This window comes from Mya arenaria, chromosome 14 (genome assembly GCF_026914265.1).
Source record: "Mya arenaria isolate MELC-2E11 chromosome 14, ASM2691426v1".
Taxonomy (NCBI): domain Eukaryota; kingdom Metazoa; phylum Mollusca; class Bivalvia; order Myida; family Myidae; genus Mya; species Mya arenaria.
In genome coordinates this window covers 9,730,733-9,754,988 of record NC_069135.1, presented here as the reverse complement: position 1 = coordinate 9,754,988, position 24,256 = coordinate 9,730,733, and the positions used below count along the sequence as shown (strand labels likewise).

Sequence of the window (24,256 nt, the reverse complement as noted above, 5' to 3'; positions counted from 1 at the left end):
TCAGTTATACAACAATGTGCGCATTAGTTTAAAAATCAATTTGTACTTCTCATACTTCTGTAGTCATTGTCATTCATCATTTCAGAAAAACAACAACCATAACAATCATGAAATTCCCTGTCACATTTGAATGAGTCAACAAAAACAAGTCAACTTAAGAATTGCCATATTTTATTTCATAAGAAAAGTTTAACAAAGCAATGCAATATGTATGCGGAGGGTTTATAAGGTATAGGAAAAACACTGTTGCACACGTAATCATGTAAAAACACTAATCTCAATATGTGTTTCAGTAAGATAAATAAATTTTGTTTATAAAATAAATATATCTAAATCATGTAACAGTATTCAAAAAAGAAATATAATAAATTATTAATAAAGCTTAAATAAACTCTGATGAGATGAATGTCCATTGAGAGAAAATCAGTAAAAACAATAGAAGGTAAGCATTGAATGATTAATTTTGTAAACTTTCGAAATGCAATATTACAGCAGTAGGGAAACCAACTATAGTATTTGTATATACAGCTAAAGCCTAAATGATTCTAACTTGATAACAAATTGAAAGAAATGACTGAGAAAAAAACGCATGGTTTATTCAAAATGGTGAATTGACAATCCGTAACAGAAGTACAAAAACTGCCCGGTCAAATGGCATCTGAAGAGACAAACTAACACACAATGGTAACTATAGTTCATACCCTGTCAATTAAGAACAAAAAGACTTACACCCTAAAGCTTAAAGCTGTTCTTGTATATCTTAACATTAAAGAAACTATACTTACACAATCATAATAACAAGTTTTCAATAAAAGTATCAAAACTAAAATACAAAACAGCAGGTAAACCATACATCATTTACAACAATTGAAATCTAGTTAATATACAGCGAACATGTAATTGTAAACAGAATGAATGTTTAAAACAGAATGTTACTGTATAATAAAAAAAAACATCTAAAGAAATGAAAATAAAATGATTGCTAAATAAACTATGTCATGAAATGCACATTTATTACAAGTACAAACACAATGGATGGTCAAACAACACTGAGACAGTTTGGTCATTGCATCAAAACATACTTCTATCACATAATTGTTTGCTTTATGACATATTTTTTTCAAAACTATTGTTTGTAAAGAATCAGTATAAATAAAGAGTTCTTGACTCAAAGAATTAACATCTCCTATTTACAACTACACGACAAGATTTGTTCCTACCCATGATCCTGGCCATGTACATGCAGAACGTCTGTTTGTACAATTACAGATAATACATGAAAACAAACAACTTATACCATCCATGTGATAAAGCCGTGATAACTAACAGAATAACGACTCATTTAAATGATCGGAGTTCAGATTGTTACGCATTCTTTCAACATTTTGTAGTTTTTGGTACAAACCTGAAGTTCTGGAAAAAAACACAACTACGTGTTACAATGAATGTTTTAGCAAAAGAAACAGAAAGAGATCATTTAAACAAGCAGCTACATTCCAAAGATAGAAAATTCCCCGTTTATATGCAAGCAAAACATGACATAATTACGAATTTAAACAATGCAATTAATCTGAGCTGGTGATTTAAGTGTATTTAAATTACCATGCATGTCACTTTTATATGCATGCATTCAAACACGTGCTGTATTCAAAGCAAAAATCTCCTCTATGATTTATTATTAAATTAATCTTAATTTGTTTCCATAAACTGCGTGTTTTGATTTCCTTACATAGTTAGAAACCTGTCCTTAGTGGTTACTGTAACATTAGGAATGTTCAATATGTTCATTTTGTGGTCATATGCTAACAAATTCAGATTTTATGTATATAAATAAATGACAAAAGATTTAAAAAAAATCTTGTTGAAATAACATTATAAAACAAAACAAAATATGAGACCACCATTTTCATTCTCATATATTTACCCCTAAAGCCAAAGATATGGCCCTTTAAAGACCAAATTCTTACTGTTCTTAAAAGATCAAAATAGTTCATAGACTTTATGAAGAGAACATAAATTAAAATGTGTGGAAAACTGTAAAGACAAACAAGCTGCATTCTCAAAGATTTACCGTTTTTACAACTTTTTTTTTGTCTTGGAAAGAGCAAGTTTCTGCGTAAATATCTGCAAACCAATGATAAGAGATTGCTGACAAATAATCAGATCAGATTTGCATATTTCCGTTCGAAAGTTAATGTTTTATGGCTTAAACCGTTACTAACGGTTTAAGAAAAATGCATAAAACATTAAGATTTGAACTAAAATATAAAAATCTGCGATCTAATTTTTTGTCAGCAGTCTTATATAACCGGTTTCCATGGATTTTAGCAAAACATGGCTCGTTCCAAGACAAACAATAAAAAGTTGTCAAAACATTTAATCTGTGAGAGTGCAGCTTTAACATTTATTCTTACATAAAGTATATACAGCAAAATATATAATGCATTCTGCATATACTTTTTGCATCATAATATTGAAACATGATGTTAGGTCTCTTAAGTCATAAATATTTTAGGTGTTCGTTTTGACGATTTAAGCAGTTTTCTTCAAGCTAAAGCATTTTTTAAATTTTTTAGACATAACTGTTTGATATAAAAAGATGATCTTTTTAAGCACTTTGCTTCCAATCCAATTCTAAAATGTTTGTATTGAAATAAGTTGTCATGTGACCCTTTTCATTAAATAAAATATAATTACCGTTTAAATCTATATAATTTTAATATAACAAAAGTAGACTAAAATATTTTAAATTCATGAAATATTAATATCAATTAGTGACTAGTTCATGAAATGAAAATCAACTATAATGGAAAAAAGATTGCAAAGAATAAATGAAGACATAAATTCCTTCCAGCAAATGGCAAAATACATGAGTTAATTTGAGTTTGAAATAAAACGGTACATATAAAATGCAATGACATCAGTAATTAAAATATACTTGTATTACCAGCAGTACAACCAAGCATAATTCCCCAATAAAAGGATTGAATATTAATACATTGACAAGCAGATATTTGCAAAGCAGTAAGGAGTTACTACATTGGCAGATTTACATAGTAAACCTACCTATATGTGGATGACATTACCATGTGTGGCCTTGACCTTGATGGCTTGAGTAATCTTTGTAGATACATATAAGTGGAAAGATCTTGTTAGATAGCAGAAGTTCTATGCTTGGTTGGAGAAAGGACTGGTTCGATGTGAGGGTTAACCTTGCTCCATATTAGATATGAACTGGCTAATTCACAAAGGTCAACTTTCCTAGATAGTGGGTATGACCTTGTGATGGCTGCGGAACTTGTTTAGTTGCTGGGCAGGATAACATTGCAGTGGAGGTTGTTCCAGTTGTCAGGTATGACCCTGAAGTGGATATCAACCATGACCTTGTGGTAGACCTCAACCTAGCTGACAAGCATGAACTTGTGGTTGACCTCAACCTAGAAGTCAGGCATGACCTTGTCGTGGGTGTCATCTTAAATGGTGGGTATGACCTTGCGGTAGGCATCATCCACCTGTGTCTGCAGTAGCTGGTACACGGGGTAAGTCTGAGGCAGCTTCCTCATCACCAGGGGAACCTTCACAAAGTACCTGCACAGAGAGGAAACATACTTGTTCAACAGACATTGCGATTACAATATTTGGATTGCCAAGACCGAAGCCGAAACACAACTATTTAATTAGCTCACTGTAATACTAAAGTGTACTTGTGTTGGTCTCCAAATTAAAAAGAATACTTGCTCAAGATTTGGTTGTAGTAGTAACTAGTTTAGGCATGTCATATGTTAAATATTACATATTGCATCCAAGAAACCAAAATGCTTACTTAAATTCCTCGGCATATGTTGTCGATATGAATGTCTTGATGCGTCTGCTGTACTGGAGGAAGTTATTGAGCACAAAGAACATTTGGTAGAGTAACACAGCATCCGCAGGGGATAGCCTGTCTCCAGACGACTTGGAGATCATGGACAACATCATGTCAACAACACGTGCTATGAATTTCTCCTAGAAGAGAGGCAAGATAAAATAGTGTATATGGCAGTGCAGATTGGTAAAATTAATTTTAAATATGATCTCTATGTAGTCCTTTAGTCGTATAACGTTAATCCATATAACATTTGACAACTATAAAACCCATAAATATACACCAAATTCATTAATTCAAGTCCTATTATATGATGTTCTATGAAGTACATAAGCAGTCCACTCACAGTGTCTCGTAGTTCCTCCAGTGTGGAGATCATCCAGCTTATGTTGTAGAAGTTTCCCTCCAGGTGACTCCAGTTGGCCTGCAATGGTCAGTGGTCAGTATAGAATGGCCATTGGTCAGTCTTCAATACTTCCCAGAACTATGGGTAGTGGTCAGTATGCAAAACTTCCAAGAACTCAGGTTGGTGGTCAGTATGCAAAACTTCCAAGAACTATGGTTAGTGGTCAGTATGCAATACTTCCCAGAACTATGGTTAGTGGTCAGTATGCAAAACTTCCAAGAACTAAGGTCGGTGGTCAGTATGAATAACTTTCGAGGACTCAAGTTTCCTCACTGTGTCATTAACAAGAGCTGTCACAGAGACAGCGCGCTCGACTATTCCGCCGCTTTTCAGTGTGAGATTGAAAAGTTTTGGCGAAACATGCATGGATCACTGTTAGATTAGATTTCAATGCAATACATAATGTGCTGAGATATTAACATAAATGTGGTTACTGCACATGCAAAATTATAACCAGAATTTTTAAGTGTAATAATATAGGGCCATTATTTGCAAAATACAGTTATTTAACTTGGTTATTCAATAAGGTTGGGTGGTTGAATACCATTGTATAAAGACTCAATGCAATACATCAAGTAGTTGCTGAGATATTATCCTATGTGTGCTAACATGCAAGACCTTAACCAGAATTTCTAAGTCGCATAATAAAGGGGCAAAAATTATATAATATGAAAGATAGAGTTATCTTACATGATAAAATAAGAAGGTTAAATGGTTGGGAGCCTGTGTGTAAAGTTTCAATGCAATACATGATGTATTCGCTGAGGTATTGACTTAAAAGTGGTTACATGCAAAACCTTAACCAGAATTTCTGTGTCGAATCAAAAAGGGGTAATTATTTGAATTTAATGCAAACAAGAGTTATCTTACTTGGTTATTTAAGTAGATTGGATGGTTGAGTACTATTTTATAAAGTCTCAATGCAATACATCCAGTAGTTGCAGAGATATTAACCTATGTGTGCTTACATGCAAAACCTTAACCAGAATTTCTAAGTCAAATAATAAAGGCCTATAATTTGCATTATACATATCTAAACTTTCAATGCAATACATGATATATTTGCTGAGATATTGACTTAAATGTGGTTACATGCAAAACTTTAACCAGAATTTCTAAGTCGAATAATAAATGGCAATTAATTTGCATTAAATGCAAACTAGAGTTATCTAACTTGATTAATTTAGTAGGTTGGATGGTTGAGTACCATTGCATAAAGTCTTAATGCAATACCTCAAGTAGTTGCTGAGATATTAACCTATGTGTGCTTACACGCAAAACCTTAACCAGAATTTCTAAGTGGAATAATAAAGGGCAATTATTTGCATTAAATGCATCCTAGAGTTATCTAACTTGCTTAATTAAGTAGGTTGGATGTTTGAGTACCATTGTATCGAGTCTCAATGCAATACCTCAAGTAGTTGCTGAGATATTAACCTATGTGTGCTTGCATGCAAAACCTTAACCAGAATTTCTAAGTCAAATAATGAAGGCCTATTATTTGCATTAAATGCAAACTTGAGTTATCCAACTTGGTTAATTAAGTAGGTTGGATGGTTGAGTACCATTGTATAAAGTCTCAATGCAATACCTCAAGTAGTTGCTGAGATATTAACCTATGTGTGCCTGCACGCAAAACCTTAACCAGAATTTCTAAGTCAAATAATGAAGGCCTATTATTTGCATTAAATGCAAACTAGAGTTATCCAACTTAGTTAATTAAGTAGGTTGGATGGTTGAGTACCATTGTATAAAGTCTCAATGCAATACCTCAAGTAGTTGCTGAGATATTAACCTATGTGTGCTTGCACGCAAAACCTTAACCAGAATTTCTAAGTCAAATAATGAAGGCCTATTAATTGCATTAAATGCAAACTAGAGTTATCCAACTTGGTTAATTAAGTAGGTTGGATGGTTGAGTACCATTGTATAAAGTCTCAATGCAATACCTCAAGTAGTTGCTGAGATATTAACCTATGTGTGCTTGCATGCAAAACTTTAACCAAGGGGTGACGCCGACGCCGAGTCCGACTCGGACTCTTTGGTGAGTAGTATAGCTCTCCTTATTCTTCAAATAGTCGAGCTAGAAACAATTGTCATATTATAGAACTAGAACAGCTAAAGCATAGCAAGCCCAACGCCTGTCTGTTCTATTTTTCCAAGGGAGCATAACTCGAAAACAATATTTGTATTGATGTAATTGTGGACATGTGCACCAAGTTTCTTGAATGGTTTCCGAGCTATGCCGAAATTTATTATATGTCTGCACATGATGCAAGGCTATGACAATGGGATGAATTGTTTTCTTCAGACAAGTTAATAAGCACTTCAAAACCTTGTACAAATCTCCACACATCAGTGTTAAATATCTCCAGAAAGGTGATGCTATTTCACTTCTGCATCAAAAGTCTGCTTGTGATGACAAACACTGTCATCAAGACCTCTACCCACTATCATTATCATAGATTTGAAAACATGCTGCATATCATGAACCTGAGATGTTACATGTACAGGATGGGCTTATTTCTCTTAAAAAGAACACAACTAACATGAATGATATACTAAATTGTCAGAAAAGACAGACTACAAAATTACCTTATATTTGAACAATACTGATAGTACATGGCATGCTTAGGTGATTGATCTCTTTTTAATAGACTAAGTAATACTACAAAAATTAAAAAGTACACCTGTGCACACACTGGTAACTAAAATAGAATTTTTTCTGACAAATATGCTTAAGCAAAAAGTATGTAAAAAGTACCGGTACATACATTTGAGTGATACACATAGCATGTAGATTTTAAAACAACTACTATAGAAACTAAATGCCATAATTCAATAACAGCAATGTGGTGTATGAAAATGTTCCAAATGAGGTAGTCAGCGTTGAGCAATGGAGCTTTTCACGATACATATACTGCCTGGATGAGCTACAAACTTCCCATCCCACTACAGGGAAGCAGCTATTCTGATGATATAAACATGAGCTTTCCATAAAACAGCTTGCTCTACGATGTATGCCACTTATAGAACGGCTGATTAAATATTTCTAAATCCAAAGTATTCAGTAACTTGCTTTTAATTGATGGCATCTGTAATAGCCATCTGTATTCTTGAATGGTCAGTATTAAATGGTCAAGCTATCACAAAGTAAATGATTGATTTTATCAGATGTGAAGCCTAAAATTAATAGCAAAGAAAGCGGTGCACAAAAACCTTGGTGATATTATATGGTAAAGTCTCTGGTATCATCTGCAATAAAACATCCATATATTTACTTACAAAGTACACTATGCTGGTTAGGGGACTACCCTTTTGGCTCGTACGGATTATTCGCCCACCTTGTAAATTTATTTGTTAGCAATTCCATTAAAATAGTTTTGATACAAACAATAGATTGTGTTCAAATGAAGCTTCAAACTAGAAAAACCAAAAACAAATCTGTGAAAATGAGTAATTTATCAGAAATATGGAAATTGCACCAGGTTGTCCTATATTTGCTTTAGCTGGGGATTAACAATAATTTACTGCTTAACAAAATGAACCATATTTCTACTAAAATACTGGTTTAAACACAATAATATATTCAATTTTAAGAATAAAAAGAAATATAAATATTTTGTTGTCAGTGAGGTATTTAAAAAAATATATAATTACAATATTTTAAAGTAGGCAAATTACTTATAGAGTGAAGGGTCATGTAGAGTGAAGGGTCATGTAGAGTGAAGGGTCATATAGAGTGAAGGGTCATATAGAGTGAAGGGTCTTATAGAGTGAAGGGTCATATAGAGTGAAGGGTCTTATAGAGTGAAGGGTCATATAGAGTGAAGGGTCTTATAGAGTGAAGGGTCATATAGAGTGAAGGGTCATATAGAGTGAAGGGTCATATAGAGTGAAGGGTCATATAGAGTGAAGGGTCTTATAGAGTGAAGGGTCATGTAGAGTGAAGGGTCATATAGAGTGAAGGGTCTTATAGAGTGAAGGGTCATGTAGAGTGAAGGGTCATATAGAGTGAAGGGTCTTATAGAGTGAAGGGTCATATAGAGTGAAGGGTCATATAGAGTGAAGGGTCATATAGAGTGAAGGGTCTTATAGAGTGAAGGGTCATGTAGAGTGAAGGGTCATATAGAGTGAAGGGTCTTATAGAGTGAAGGGTCATGTAGAGTGAAGGGTCATATAGAGTGAAGGGTCTTATAGAGTGAAGGGTCTTATAGAGTGAAGGGTCATGTAGAGTGAAGGGTCATATAGAGTGAAGGGTCTTATAGAGTGAAGGGTCATGTAGAGTGAAGGGTCATATAGAGTGAAGGGTCTTATAGAGTGAAGGGTCATGTCAGTGGTTTTTACTTAGTATCTTCGGCACATAACTTCATTCTCAAATAAGCCTTCATTTTTAATCTTAGCATACAAATGTTGAGATCAGGGCCTACTCCGATATCTTTTTCTTCGTAAATATTCAGCATTTCTTGAGTTATTCAAGAAAAAACTCTATTTATGGGCAAAAGGGTTCCCTAAACCAGTGACATACATTTATTACACACATGCTGTTCTACTTTTTCATGAGAAAAATAAAAAATCACAAAAAACAGTTTCTCTTCTTATCAAAATGAAATGCACTCCCATAATATGTTACCATTTTGAATACAGACAATAACTTGGCAAGTGACCATGTGACAGACAACATACTATGTCAAACATCAAACCTTTCTGCTTTTATCTAGATGATCAAGCTGTAATTATAGGACTTGAGAATGTAACAGTGCTTAGCCTGTTGGTGTGTTATAAAATTATGAGAGAGTAACAGTTCCAAATTAACATACTACCTGACTATTTAAGGACTTGCATACAGCACTTTTACATCTCTTTCTCTTTATTTTTTGTGGAGTATGTTTTTGTTAATAGATACAAATGTCTCATTAAGCTACCAGGTGCCATATTCATAAAACTTTTTAAATAATTTCTAATTATATCATCTTCTACCTCCAATGGTTTTTGAATTCAAGTTCAAAGAAAGAAAGAAATATAAATTGTATATATCCAATAAAATCAATGAATATAAAGTACTTCTGATATCATTAGGTTATTAAAAGAAAAATTACCAGTGAGATACTTAATTAAGTTTAATTAACTCAAATTTGGAAATATTTAAGATGTTTTATGAAAATGAACTCGATACTTGTGAACCAATTTAAGTTTTGTATTCACTTATTTATATTATACATACTAGTTCACCATTTTTGTAGTTTAAATATTGCTTTATAACAAAATCACTGCATTGTCTATAAAACCTGTACAATAAAGCAGAGTGCTTGCTATGAGTAACTTTCACACAGGATAGCAGGACATCTATGTCCTCACAGTAACAGCCTTATACCTGTTTAGCCATCAGGAACAACTCGAACACCGTGCCAAGAGAAGTCCGGGTGAAATCTGCCAGCATCATCTGTAATGACATGAGAGAAACCATGGCTTAATACCAATATATAACTATAATCAGACAATTTATAGCATGAATGTCTTCATCTTGAAAGAATAATAACAAAAAGTGAAATCTTTAACAAGTAATACATATCAAATCCACATGTCATGTGAATGCAGTGGTTAGCACACTCCCACTTGACCAATGGATCCCAGTTTTAATTCTCAGTCTCAGCACACGTGAGGTTGATTTGTTGTCATCAAGGTGGACAAGTGGGTTTCTTTTATCTGAATTTGTAGCTCCTTAAGTTGTTTCATCTACAGCTAGTTCATCTCTCTTACCTCACTGTCAATAATGGTTTTCTCGCCAGGCCGTTTCTCTGGGATTTCAGGGTTACACGTGAGTACCATCAGCAGGGCTAGGACATACTTGCCCCTGGGGGAGTAAAAATAAACAAGTTAATATGATAACAGTAATATGATGGCATTTCCATCTACTAGCTGTGGAAAGTGGTGGAGTATTTTTGGATCTCTGGTGTACAGGTTGGCAACATCCAAAAGGCAACCATTTGGCCCTCAGCAGAGAGAAGCTGATGGAAATTTTGGTCTCAAATCACTAAAAATAAAGCCCTGTTAGTTGTTATAATACCCTACACTACCAACCACATATTTTTTGCATAGTTCGCACATGGCATCTATTTTTCCTTACCACAGGCGTTATCTTTTTAATCTAATTTTATAAGCCGCGTTTGAAGCATAATGCCCACAAGCATAATGCCCAACACGTTTATATATATATATAATTCCCCCGCGTTCCACCGCCTCTAGTCATATGTGGCATTGCGAAGTGTTAATTAACAGTGATTAAGGTAGCCGTCTATTCTCTGAAGGCTTTTTCTTTGTTCCCTTCCTATAATTCTAGTCGATCTTTTTTAACACATACAAACTTGATCCGTAATGTACAAATCTTGGTTAATTATCAATTTTTAGCTTGATCCCTGCGTTGCAACAGTCAAAGTATTTAGACGCTATTGTCGCCTTGTCCCAAAATTTCAAATGCCCTCGTTAAACTTGTTTGATTGTGAATAAAATTAATACCAAATTGAGTAAAATTTCTTATTAAAAATCCTTAAACAAACACTCAATAGTCCTGTAACATAATTATCAAGTCTGGGGGATGAGATTGTTTACCCCCGCAATTGAGTGAAATTGCTTCTGCGAGCACAGTTCTTTTTTTCCTTTTTGTACAACCTATACCTGTTAAATACACAGCAATACACAGCGTGGATGTTTTCGGAAGTCATACACGATAGAAGCAGATGAACTAGGATGACGCTCACCACCGCGTTGGCTTCTGCGGAATATATTGCCGCGATTTTCCCCGGTGACCCAATCTCTCCCGCGGTAGCAACGTGTCTTTTGCAAAAAACGAGTGGTTGGTAGTGTACCATTTGATTTATTATATGATCTCAAATTTCTTTAAAAGCCTCCCCAGTTGTGGATATAATTTTTTAAACATTTGCTCACTCTGCATTGATAACTGAACCCTACCTCTCAGCCTTGAGTGCCTGGGTCCGTTCCTGGATAATCTCTGACTCGTGGAACATCATACACAGAATGTCCACCAGCAGTGTAATCAGTCTGCAACACACATGTTATCAGGATTATTCAAGTTATATAACTGGTAGTAACATTAATAAAATTATCAAGGGAAACACTGTTTGAGATCACAAGAGCAAGACCTATAACAAAAGCTTCATGGAATGATCGCCAATATCTGTAAACTTTAAGTCAAACAAAAGGGCACAACTCGACAATAATGTATTCCACAGATTAGGGACTTGCAACACAGGTGCACACAGTATCTGGTAATAAGTGAACACAGTTTCAAGAGATTATCTTCAACAGTAATTAAATTATGGCCAAGGGTTTTCCATGTCTTATTCAAACTGTCAAGGGCCATAACCTTACACTTATTAAAGCCAGATTTATGGGCTTTCCTTCACATGTGCATCTGGTCACTATGTGAATATATTGAATGATTTTTTAGTAACAGCCAAGGTAAAAGTGATTTTACCAGAAATGCCAATACCAACAAAAACAAAGACATGCAAAAACAGTAAACTCATGTCTGGCACAATTGTTCTGACCCACTAAATAAAATATTATAATAATTGTTCACATCATCTTAATCAAAATTATGGCTTGTCTGAAAGTCAACTAAATCATTTGCATCTCTTAACCTGCTTTATTGTTATCTATTGTTGTAGTTTTTGTTGTTTTATTGAAACAACAAAACAACAATTGGAACAGTTAATGCCACTGAGTTTCAATGCTAGAAACTGTTAGCAACCATCGAACATATAAGTTGCAAAAAAGTATTTACTCAAACTCATTGGTCCTTCTCAGCTGGCCTGCCTTGTCAGCGGAGCGCTGAAGGAACGACTGTAGCTTCTTCACAAAGAAGTGAAACAGGTCCGCATTCTAAAAGAGCAGAATGTTTCACTTTATTATAAGTATTTCAGATTAGAATATATATATGTTTCAACATTAGAGAAAATTTCAACACAGCAGAATTATTCAATACCATAGAATATTACAACACAGTACAATGTTTCATTATACAGTTATTTTTTATCAGTCAAGATTTCCAACCTGGAACTTACAAGTATGATTAAACTTAAGGAAGAATGTTCCACGTCGGCAGACTGTGCCAACTACAGATGATATTTCCTCATAAATGTAGGTAAACACAGTGCAAAACCTTTATTTAATTTGTCTTTTTATTGTTATATACGAATAATAAGGGAAAGAGAATATATGTCATCAACTCAAGGTGGCATCTAGAATTTACAGCAGTAAATGTTCAATGAACTTTGTAAATGTAACAAACGTAAACGAGGCATAAAACCAGTGGTAAAATAGAGACCAAGCCCATAACTGCATGGTACATTCTAAAGCTTGCTCAAATTTTGGATTTAAAAAGCAGGACTGAATTTTTGAATAAAAACACTAATGAATGTAAGAATTCAAGCTAGTTCATCCAAAATTCAATATTTCGATGATTGTAAAACAATGAAATAATCATACAATGCAGATACATTTGTTTGTACAGTAAGACTGCTATCGTTCGAACAGGCAGTTGTTTGCGAACTGGCAATAGGGCAAGGTGGAAGCTTAGTCCCAACAATTATTCCTTTTTTTTATACAAAACAAGAGCTGTCACAGTATGTGACGAATGCCCCCGATTGTGACATTGACCTATGAACAAGGTCAGTACATGAAAAGTTGATCTTGCCTTTACATGTCAAATATATATGGCCAGTTATTTTAAATTGCCTCTAAACATAAAAAATACCACCCATAGTTGACACTGTTATGTCCTTATATATGCAGCATTCCATTGTGAATAAACACCCAAGTGTGACCTTGACCTTTGAGATAGGGACACGGGTCTGTCATGCGACACGTCGTCTTGGTATGTGGAACACATGTGGCAAGTTATTTTAAAATCTGTCCATACAAGGGAAAGTTACAGCCCGGACACGACAACTTATACTCTATGTCCTTATATGCAGCACTCTGTTGTGAATAAACACCCAAGTGTGACCTTGACCTTAGAGGTAGGGACACAGGTCTTGCACGTGACACGTCATCTTGGTATGTGGAACACATGTGGCAAGTTATTTTAAAATCTGTCCATACAAGGGAAAGTTACAGCCCGGACACGACAACCTATACTCTATGTCCTTATATGCAGCACTCTGTTGTGAATAAACACTAAGTGTGACCTTGACCTTAGAGGTAGGGACACGGGTCTTGCACGCGACACGTCATCTTGGTATGTGGAACACATGTGGCAAGTTATTTTAAAATCTGTCCATACAAGGGAAAGTTACAGCCCAGACACGACAACCTATACTCTTTGTCCTATATGCAGCACTCCATTGTGAATAAAGACTAAGTGTGACCTTGACCTTTGAGGTAGGGGCACGGGTCTTGTACGCAACACGTCGTCTTGGTATGTGGAACACATGTGGCAAGTTATTTTAAAATCTGTCCATACAAGGGAAAGTTACAGCCCGGACAAGAGTTATTGAGCCGAACACACGGACGGACGGAAGGACGGACGGACGGAAGGAAGGACGGACGGACGGAAGGACGGACGGACGGACGGACGGACGGTGCGATTTTAATATGTCCACCTTCGGGGACATAAAAACAACAACTGATGATGGTTTGAAACCTAAATAAGTCAAAGACTCTAGCACCATTGCCGGTCCCAAACACAAAAATCATGCGCAAAACCATATGATTACTTCGAGGTTATAATTTCACACTTCTTTTGAAAAGCGTGTTCCAAACTAAACAAACAATTGCCAGATGGTAAAATTTAAAAGTTGAAGAAATTGCAATGACAGATGAAAGGAAATGCGATAAAGTGTGCATAACCGATTATCACAATTCATGTATGACCGTTATTAATTAATTAGGGCATTAGAAAAGATAATTTTGAGAAGTTAATGACAAGAACTTAATTCTGCGCTGTTACACCTGACTAAATGATACAGCACTGTCATAACTCCAATGTTGCTTGTTTAGAATATGTGCTCTCTGGTAAAAATAAACTTTGCTATTTAGTCACTGTTCTGTGTTGTTTTTCTCTCCTACATTTTCACATTTACTCTGTATTGCTGTCGGACAACCAAATACATAATAGGGCTGAAGTAAACATTTGGTATACCGCCTTCCAACTTGAAAATGCATTGCAAGACATTTCATAACAGACAAAAACTTTGGGCGTTTGAAACATGGGATCACTCAAGGTTTTAGCCCGGGCCCCAGCATCCTCGAGCCACCAGTAGTTTTACTTTACTTATTAACAACTTACTCACAGTATGGCCAAATAGAATACAAAGCATGGAATTTGGACTCCAACTTATTTCAGACAGTGTTTATTTTGCTCAACCCTACCTCATTAACATTTTAAGCCTGTGCACTTACCTTCCAGAAGAATCGTTTGAGGACAAAGTTTTTCTCTGTAGCAAGTTTGAGCTCATTGAGGAGGTAGAAGAGATCCTCGATGTCATTGTCAGGCTTGAGAAGGTCACGCTTTAACTCCTGAAAAAGCATCTCCTGACGACCCCTGGGGAACAGAAATAAGACAAGCCACAATGCAAGGAAAACCATGTTTTTAACTAAATTTTCTGTTGTGAAAAAAGTGCTTGTCTTGTCAAGTGTTATTAAGGCAACATCCATGCTACTGATCCCAGTCCAAGCCAAAATACAAGGAATTTTGACCAATGACCCATAAGTGTGGCCATGATCAGGTCTTGCACATGATACACTGCCTCCTCAGGTGTACATTTTAAGGTATTTTGAAATCCCCCTATGATAGGTCAAATTATTACCCAGACAAGACAAACTGCAAAACAATTATGACAAATGAACTTTCAGTGTAATCTTGACCTCTGACCTACAGACATGGGTCTTACACCAGACAGTTTTGAATGGTAAACATTAGTGCTCAGTATAATTCAAATGCCCCTTTGCTCGGTCAACTTACAGTCCATACACAAATTGTTGACTCCAGCCCACGACACGACATACCTTTATCTAATAACTTTGGTTAAAAGCTATTTAAAATATGCATGAAGTTATTTTTTTTACAATTTTCTTAGGCTGCAATAAGGTTTTTTTATCTGACCTCTTTAATACTTCTTCACCCGAACGGTACTGGATGATGGAAAGAAGTCTGCTATAAATCAATATGATTTTTTTATTGAATTAATATTAGTATGGTAAATAATTACAGAGAAAACAAAGTATAAACCTTTGTGAAGTTTGCAGCACACTTCCTTTCGGTGTTTCTAACATCTCTGGATTCAACATTAGAGTTGCTGACTGAAAAATGCAAGAACTTACAGCTTCTACAAAAACTGAATAATGAAATATAATATATACATATCTAAAGACATGCGATCATTGAATAACAACGCTCTTATGATATGCTCCGATGCAAATCCCAAAGTTTTGCACATGATTTCTGAAATAAGTATTTTTTGCACACAACGCTTATTAATGCCTGCACTTTATAAAATGAAGCCATTCATTGGTGTACGGAAATTGATATTCAACTATCACAGTGGATTACAATGAAAAAATGCAATAAATGAGAGACACGTCAGTCACAAGGGATAGTGACAGTCACAAGTTTATTATAAAACTTGATACGTAGAGATGTGCTAATTGGTGTATCTGAATATAAATCCAAACCTGAAACCACATCTAATCTTTCAAAAATTTCTTTCAAATCATACAGTTTTACCAAAAAGTTTTCATATGGAATGATCAATCCCCTTACAGGATTTCAAGCGCTATTTTCGTCCCCTGATAACAGAAGACTAGAGACCCTATCTCCATGCCAGAGGAAAACCCTTGACTTACAATAAGGCAGTTGCACCAGGCACTCCGTATCAGCATGAGCATGGGGGACTGGCTGCTGAGCAGGTAAAGGTTGAGCACAGCCCGTCGCTTCTCTGCAATCCCCTCCATCCCCAGCAATGAAAGACGTTGCATCGAACCTCCGTAGTCAGACATTGAAGCTATACTCAGAACGCTGCCAGACAGAATGGTTTCATAGTTTATATATATATCATATGTATAAATGTGCCATGTAATATCATGTGTATAAATGTTCCATGTAATATCACATGTATAAATGTTCAATGTAATATCATATGTATAAAAGTTTCATGTAATATCATATGTATAAATGTTCCATTTAATATCATATGTATAAATGTTCCATGTAATATCATATGTATAAATGTTCCATGTAATATCACATGTATAAATGTTCAATGTAATATCATATGTATAAAAGTTTCATGTAATATCATATTTATAAATGTTCCATGAAATATCATACGTATAAATGTTCCATGTCATATCATACGTATAAATGTTCCATGTAATATCATACATATAAATGTTCCATGTCATATCATATGTATAAATGTTTCATGTTATATCATATGTATAAAAGGCATCAAAGAATCACACTCATGGCATAATTTGATTAACAACAAGAGCTGTCACAGAAACATGACAAATGCCCCCAATTTGACTTTGTTTGAGTAAAAGCAAATTAAAATTTGCAATAATGCTGCAAAAAGAAAACAACAATGCCAAAATCAAGTAAATTGTAGATGGCCCATGAACCAAAGAAAACTCCATTACAACACCTGGTCAAAGCAATAAGCAATTTCAGAGAATTTAGCGTCAAAACATTTTACACAATTTTTACTTAATGTAAGAGATATTACCTTCTCCGCTCAATGTCATCCATGGCAGGAGTGACCGCCCTGTCACCATGGCCCCGAAGCGTGGTCACTGAGGAATGAATGGACGACCGACGATTAGGACCATATGGCATAATGTCTGAATTTGCTGCCGTAATCTCTATATGAACATCTGACTTTGTGTGAGCATTTGTTGTGTCAGTAGAGGCACTAAACAATCGTTTTTTGTCCCCAGGCTGAGGAGAGGAGGACTTGCCAGCCCCACAAAGGGGTGACACCTTACTCTTACCAAAAGTAAATGAACAACATTTTAAACAACACGATGTTGGCTCAGAGTCATCATTAAATGAAGGATCTGGTGGTATTCCTTGCTTCTTTGGCAAGCCATTTGAGTTTATTACAGATGAGCCACTGTTTCCATTCACTGGTGTTTCAAAAGCTTTGGTGTTAGGTACTGGTGAGGGTAAAGGCCTGCTAGACTTGACAGATCGTGTGGACCTTGCTGACCGCTGTGAGCGAGGGGCAGTCTGGGTATTGTACGACTTAGCTAGGGATTCCCCAAGCTCACTCTGGTTCTCAATATCTTCAAGAATGTCTTCTTCCTCCAACTCCTCCTTGAGAGACTTAAGGATCATGTCCTCTGACTCACTCTGGATGGTACGGAGTGCTGGTTTGCCCTTCTTGATAGATTTCTTGCCAGATATGCTCCCCTTACGTGACTCACGGGCTGACGACATAGAACCACGACTGTCTGGCCGATGGGGAAGGCTGCTCAGACTGGTGAATAAAGGAAGACAGTGACTGGTAGAAGGCTGGATCATGTAAAATAACTCAAAATTGGTAAAGAATTTACTTAGTTTACTTTTGGCAAAATTCCATGGAACTTGCCTTAAAAATGTAAAGGATGCAGGTGAATTTTAAGAAAAACACTGGGTTTGTAAACAAATCAAAACATGACATTATTGTTTTCATATCAAGAAAATCCCAAAATGTCATTTAATAAATTTTACTCCAAAAGGCCAAAGGGCACGATGAAAAATATTAGAGTTATAAAAATATTGAAAAAGTACCGGTATATAACCTTTTACCCATAAATAAGTAGTTCTCGAACACTAAGATGTTCCTCAATATTTTCCTGACTTTTGAATACAAGTTTCTTATAGTAAGGTTTAGCTCTTTTTTTATTTAAATTAGCGCAAAATAATGTGAAATTTAATAACTTCACTTCACTTCTTTGGTTCCACACGATTAATTTGGTTGAAGGCAGAGGTAAGGTGTCCTTCATAAAATTTACAACAGGACTGGGGAAATCATCCTTAACATGTACAAAATTTAATATTTCTAAATGGTGAATATTTACACCAGGTTTTATGGTTTTGAAACATTTGTTTGCCATGCCAACTCAGGTACCTAGTATTTTTAAAGATTTTGAAAGTTTCTACAGTGAATGTTTTAGATGTTTTTCTAGCTGATTTGGTATTATATTATGTTTTGGTGACCTTTTGTAAATTTTGGAAATCTTAGTGAGGGTAATCTATCGAGTGTCAAGATATAACAGCAAACAAAACAAACAAAGATGCAATCTTTTAATTTAAAAAAATATATGGTAAGGTTCAGAAGAAATAGAGGAAATTTATTGGTATTACTAATATTTAAATTCTTATTAAACTATCCTAAATTCATACCGGTAATACCAGTATTTTGTAACTTTGTCAGCTTTAACAACCTTTAATTACATTTATAAACATCTATGAAGTACAACAATATAAATAACATGCCATTAAAATACTTGCCATTTAAATATTAAATGCTCTTGACTGATACATGTGCAATTTATTGGATGAAATAGGTCATATTTCATCAACCATTTTATTGGCAAAGCCAGAAATCAATATTTGTACTTTTAATTTCTCTTGTACAATTGTTCTCTTAAGTACACCATAAATTTTAAGAAAAAATCCTGATAATATATATTTCAATGAAATGCAATAGTTGAAAATTGATCTCTTAAATTATCATTTCACATTCCTCTGTGGTGTATGAGAAACTAATAAGCTCAGATTTATCTATCACGGATTGCTACTTATGTGTATACAACTATTTCCTTATTTAAAATCAACCTCATAATAATACATTATTATTTTTTACTGCGAGCTAGTCATATCATGATTGATTGGATTTCCTATCATTTTTAAATATACAGGCGTGTAGTTTATAGCAGTTGTTGAATTATACAGGTATTGATACAAAATGCATGCAATGAAATTAAATATATTTACAAGAGCATTCTTGTTTCTATTAAAGGTGGTAGATTGTTCAGAATCACCCCTAAGGCCACACCAAACACTGATGGTCCATATGGGAAATTTACCACAACTTTAGGTTTTTTCAGAAAATTGCTAAAAATATAATTAATTTATTGAAAGGAAGCACACCTATTTTTCACCAAAAATTGTAAAAAATCCCCCCAAAAAAGCATTTCATGCAAAACATTTGCATCCAAGAATTCGAAAAACATAATTATAATAAAATGTCTCTGATGATTTCTGGAACACCGAAACAGTTATCAGGGCTCAAATTAAGCGCCTGCACATTCGCAAAATGCAAGTGAGAATTGGAAATTGCAAGTTGGGTTTTAAGGTTAAAATTTTGTGAGTGAAAACTCTTAATGATACCAACTTTCAATTTGCCTACTCTCTATTTCTTGTAAACACACATAAAATGATGCCATTTACCTAAGCCTGTTACCCTAAGCACACATAATGTAGCATACATGCCATATTTCTGAGAGGCTTCCCAGGGGATTTTGGTCTGAATTCCAGGGGATTTTGATATTACACCAGGGGATTTTTACGTGGCAAAATTTTGCGCAATATCAACATTTATAATATAAGAATAAATACAGATATACACTCTAATTACAATAGTTTTTGGACTTAGTCATCATGGTCCTTCATGGAATTTCACACTCATAATATCAGTGTGTGTATACCACGTAATAAATTACATCATATTTGCTACGTCGGAAGGCAACATTTAAACAAAATTGAAGTCTTAAATCAAAGATAACTTTTCTTTTACAACACCATTTTAAATGAAACAATGGGCAGTCTATGCTGCTTACCGTAGTTTGATAAGTTGATTAGTTTCATCAAACACTTCAACAAACCGCTGTTTCCAAAATAATGTTTTGACAGTGCTCCGTCAGACAGCCATATTGCGAAAAGGTTTGTCGAAGTGGTTAAAGAAACTAAACTCTCAATCAAAATCTGGTTAAAGATCGAAGGCAGGGCTCCGTAACCTGTGTAGACTGTGCTATGTTTCATTTAAAATGGTAAAGAAATTATATAAGTGAAGATATCTTTGTTTAAAGTCGTTTTTCAAATCAAAATATTGCCTTCCGACGTAGCATTTATGACGCAATTTATCACGAGGTATACACACACTGAATATTATGGATGCTTTCCACTGTCAACCTTAAGCAAGTTTTAAAATATATTTTTTTCTTTTTAAATTCCAGGGGATATGGATCCCCCGGCATAGCCAGGGGATGGGTCTGAATTCTGGGAGATTCCCCCCTCGCACCCCACTGGGGGATATGGCATGTACGATGTAGACATTGTTTTTTGGGTTCAAATTTTAGGCGGCAGTATTACCAACGTTGAGAAGCAGTACACTATCATGAATCAGACTTTACCGAATGTAACGCACTAAAGGGGGAGGGTGTGGGATGGGGAATATCACTGTAGTCGGTTGGGGGTTCGGGGGGTCTACCCAGTGGAAAATGGAATGAACATGTTGAGCTCTAAGGTGTATTTGGAAGGATTAATAGATTCGAGGCCGCCGATTTTGTAGTTACCAAGTGATTGATTTCTGCTCAGAAAGCTATCTATTATAGGGAAGCAACGTTTACTTTGGCTACTCTTCCTTTTATTCTGATATCAATTTTTAGCATAGCCCTCGACCTTTCATTTTTCAAATAAATGTTACGCACATGCGTAAGTGTATAACGCTGACAATGCATGCCCCTTTCAATCGCTTCTAAAGATTTTCAGTGCTTTGATTAGATATCATACGTTATGCAAGTTTTATGAACATACACGTTTTAATTGTTTAAGGAAAAGGATTTTATTTTTACGAATAACTTTAGCAATAATTCCTATCAAAATGCAGAGCTTATCAGATGGTCATTTTCCCGCAGTGAGGGCAAACATGTGGTCAGTTACATGTAATGTACATGTAGAAACTATTTTTAGAAAATCAGTCCGTTAATGTAGTTGAAACTATTTCTAGATTATCAGAAATGGCGATGATTAAACTAATCTGACATAAAAGCCTAAATTAAATAATCTTTCCATAATAAAACTAAATGGGAGAAAAAGATCCCCATGAAATTAACCTTCAATATAGACAATGATGGAAATGACTTCAAGATATTTTGTGTAGACTGTGTATCAAACTTCCTCAATATGTTTTCTATGTTTAAGAATCTAATTTAAAAGGTGAATTGTTATGACACAAAAAAAATTGTTGTTGTTTTTTTATCACATTACATATTCCTAACAAAAACAGAGGTGTGAACAGAAAAATTTCGAGACAACTTCAAATTTTACGAGCTGGCATTTTAAGCACATGCAAAAATATGCTAGTTCAATTTTTTTCTAAATTCAAGCCTGAGTTATTTTAAATAAAAACCTTGTGGAGTATATCCTTTAACTAACATGTACGAGGGTTATGAAGTTATTGTTCTGGAGTATCATTCTGACAATAAGTTATGGTTTTACCTTTGAATCAGTCAATCACCCATTCCTGTTTTTGAACAAAACAGAAGAAAAAAAAGATGATTTTTATTACTCCTGCTCGCTCCAATTTTGTTCACATCCTGTTTTCAACAAACAAATACGGTGGAACCTAAGAATGGTAAACCCAACAAAGAAAAATATCTGTGAATATATACATATATATATATACACGTCTCCAACATGAATGATGCAATGCCATTGGTCCAGGACTGGTCATGAAATGACCCCATATTTTCCATATGTGGTCACTATAATCTTTATATCGTATCAAAATGGTGTCTATTTTCTGATTCCAATGAATTAATCAAACATTTCAAAGATAGTATTGGTGCCTTTATCAATGTTAACAGGTTGTTGAAGTGAAATATACATTACAGGGTTAGTAGGTGACTCAATATTGGATATACGGGGTGCAGGAAACCGTTTTCGGGTTTGAGCTTCCATTTTTCACAAATCAGGTCCCCTTCTTAACCCATAACATATAATGTTCCTCACCTTGTATTGAAGGAGTGTTCATCAGCCCAGAGGTCATATGATGAGGCCATACTAAGTGGGGTGGAGGCATTAGAACGATCACCATGGAGATCAGACTGGGATCCACGTGGGGACTTTTTCTTACGGAACGACCTGCGTTTGACTGGTTCACTGGTCCAGTAGGTAATCGCAATATGCTGGCAATTCTTCTTGTCATCACCCATGAGGAAGTCAGGGAAGTCGTTGACCTGATGTGCAACATTAAAAGAAGTGTTGTTGAAATGTTTTGGAGGAAGCGGACATCATTCTTCGATGTGTTTTACGGGATTCTTTCAATCCCTAACCTAACTTCTAAAAGGGTTTGTGCAAAAACTGGGTGGGTTTGAAAAATATTGAAATTGCATTAGGTGAAGTATTTTATGTTTGAAATGGATAATAAAGGTTTATATTCATATTTTACTATGTAAGTATAAAGCTATTTTGCACAAAACAAGCATATAACACATGATCTACCTTTCCAATAAAACGAAACTTGACTGACATAGACAACAATTATGCCAAGCGGAACAACTCGACCCAATTGTAATAACTCGGCCACCTCCGACAAGCTTCGTGATAGACCTCGTAAATACAATCATAACAACTCGACCATGACCGAAGTGCTCCAATTGTTGTGAAACTGTGAACAGCAACCTTGTTTTGACAGAATGAAATGAAGAAAACCCCATCAAACTCATAATTATTTGTTGAATATTTATTTTTTGTGTACGGAACTAATATAAAATAACATTATCTAGTAATATTTCCTGTTTTTACGATATTTTATGGACGTAAATCACATAATATGCTTTAACCCGGAATCCCGATCAGAACAACTACCCACTTTTGGTACAAACCAATTTGTACGTGAAGGATTTGCCATATCAAAAATCGTAAAAAAAATCTGTCAACGTACAATTATTTGGACTATGTCCCTTTAGAAGCCAAAGTATATTTTTAACTTGTCATGTGCTTGACGTGGATTTTGAGGTTAGTTTTGTATCTGTTCATATTTGTATTTGTTAAATGTTGCAAATGGGCAATGCCTTGTTTGTTAACATCCTTTTGAATAATATTTCATGTACATGGCTGTACCTCTATATTTCATTATCGCAGCATAATTCTGAAGAACAATGTATTGCATGTTTTTATAGAGTCATGACCTAAATCTATTTCACCATTACTAACTTTGCAGTACAGTAACAGTAGCAGTACAGAGATGAGTGATAGCGGGGCGAGCCTTATTGCACAAGTTTGATCCACAATCGGTGGGTTCTATTGTGAACTTGTACCTGTGAATGTTATGTACTTTGTATGTGTTTTATATGTGTATTGTTATTTGTTATCAATGCTTCATTTATTCTAGTATTGGCCACTAGATACCTTGCCTATTAAATGTCAACGCAAAATCAGAAAAGTTAGCGTGCATTGAATGAGTGGCAGTAGGCAGACATTTTAACATTTTCAAAAGTTGAAATTCTTAATGATGAAGCCTTATACTTAATTATAGCCGAACTGCAATTTCTTTGGCTGAAAATGTACAATAGATTGAATTCTAGTAGTATACAAGTCAAATGGGTCAAAAGCCTTCTGGGACAAAACTCACAAGCTCAACTGAGATGACATCATTGAGCGGGACAGCCTCCTGGATGACCCGGGGTGGGTTCTCTGTCAGGTAGATCCACTGGTCCCCAAGAACCACATACTTAAATGCCTTGTTCTCTTTCTCCGAAATAACAATGCAGGCCTCATATCCACGGATCCGCTCGTACTTGTGCTCAGGTAAGGATTTAAACAAAAAACTCTCAAGTTTATTATTCTTCTTTTGCATTATCAACTTATATTACACACAAATAACGTTTCGGCTTGATCGAATCATCTGAAACTCATACACACTGTGCAAAAACAAGCGAAAAACATTTTGTTTTCTCCTAAATGTTCACCTCGC

The 24,256-nt window shown here is 35.1% G+C and overlaps 1 protein-coding gene across 1 annotated transcript; it reads right to left on the bottom strand.

Moving 5' to 3' along the window:
- Positions 1-165: 165 nt before the first annotated feature.
- On the bottom strand, positions 166-24,256 carry LOC128215784 (uncharacterized protein C12orf56-like). Its single transcript, XM_052922353.1, has 13 exons — positions 23,915-24,256; positions 22,291-22,517; positions 17,018-17,770; positions 16,137-16,308; positions 15,523-15,593; positions 14,694-14,835; positions 12,076-12,173; positions 11,241-11,330; positions 10,032-10,125; positions 9,646-9,714; positions 4,212-4,289; positions 3,824-4,005; positions 166-3,588 (listed from the first exon to the last, which is right to left on the bottom strand). The coding sequence occupies exons 1-13, from the start codon at positions 24,137-24,139 to the stop codon at positions 3,474-3,476; spliced, it is 2,316 nt and encodes a 771-aa protein (XP_052778313.1). The 5' UTR covers positions 24,140-24,256; the 3' UTR covers positions 166-3,473.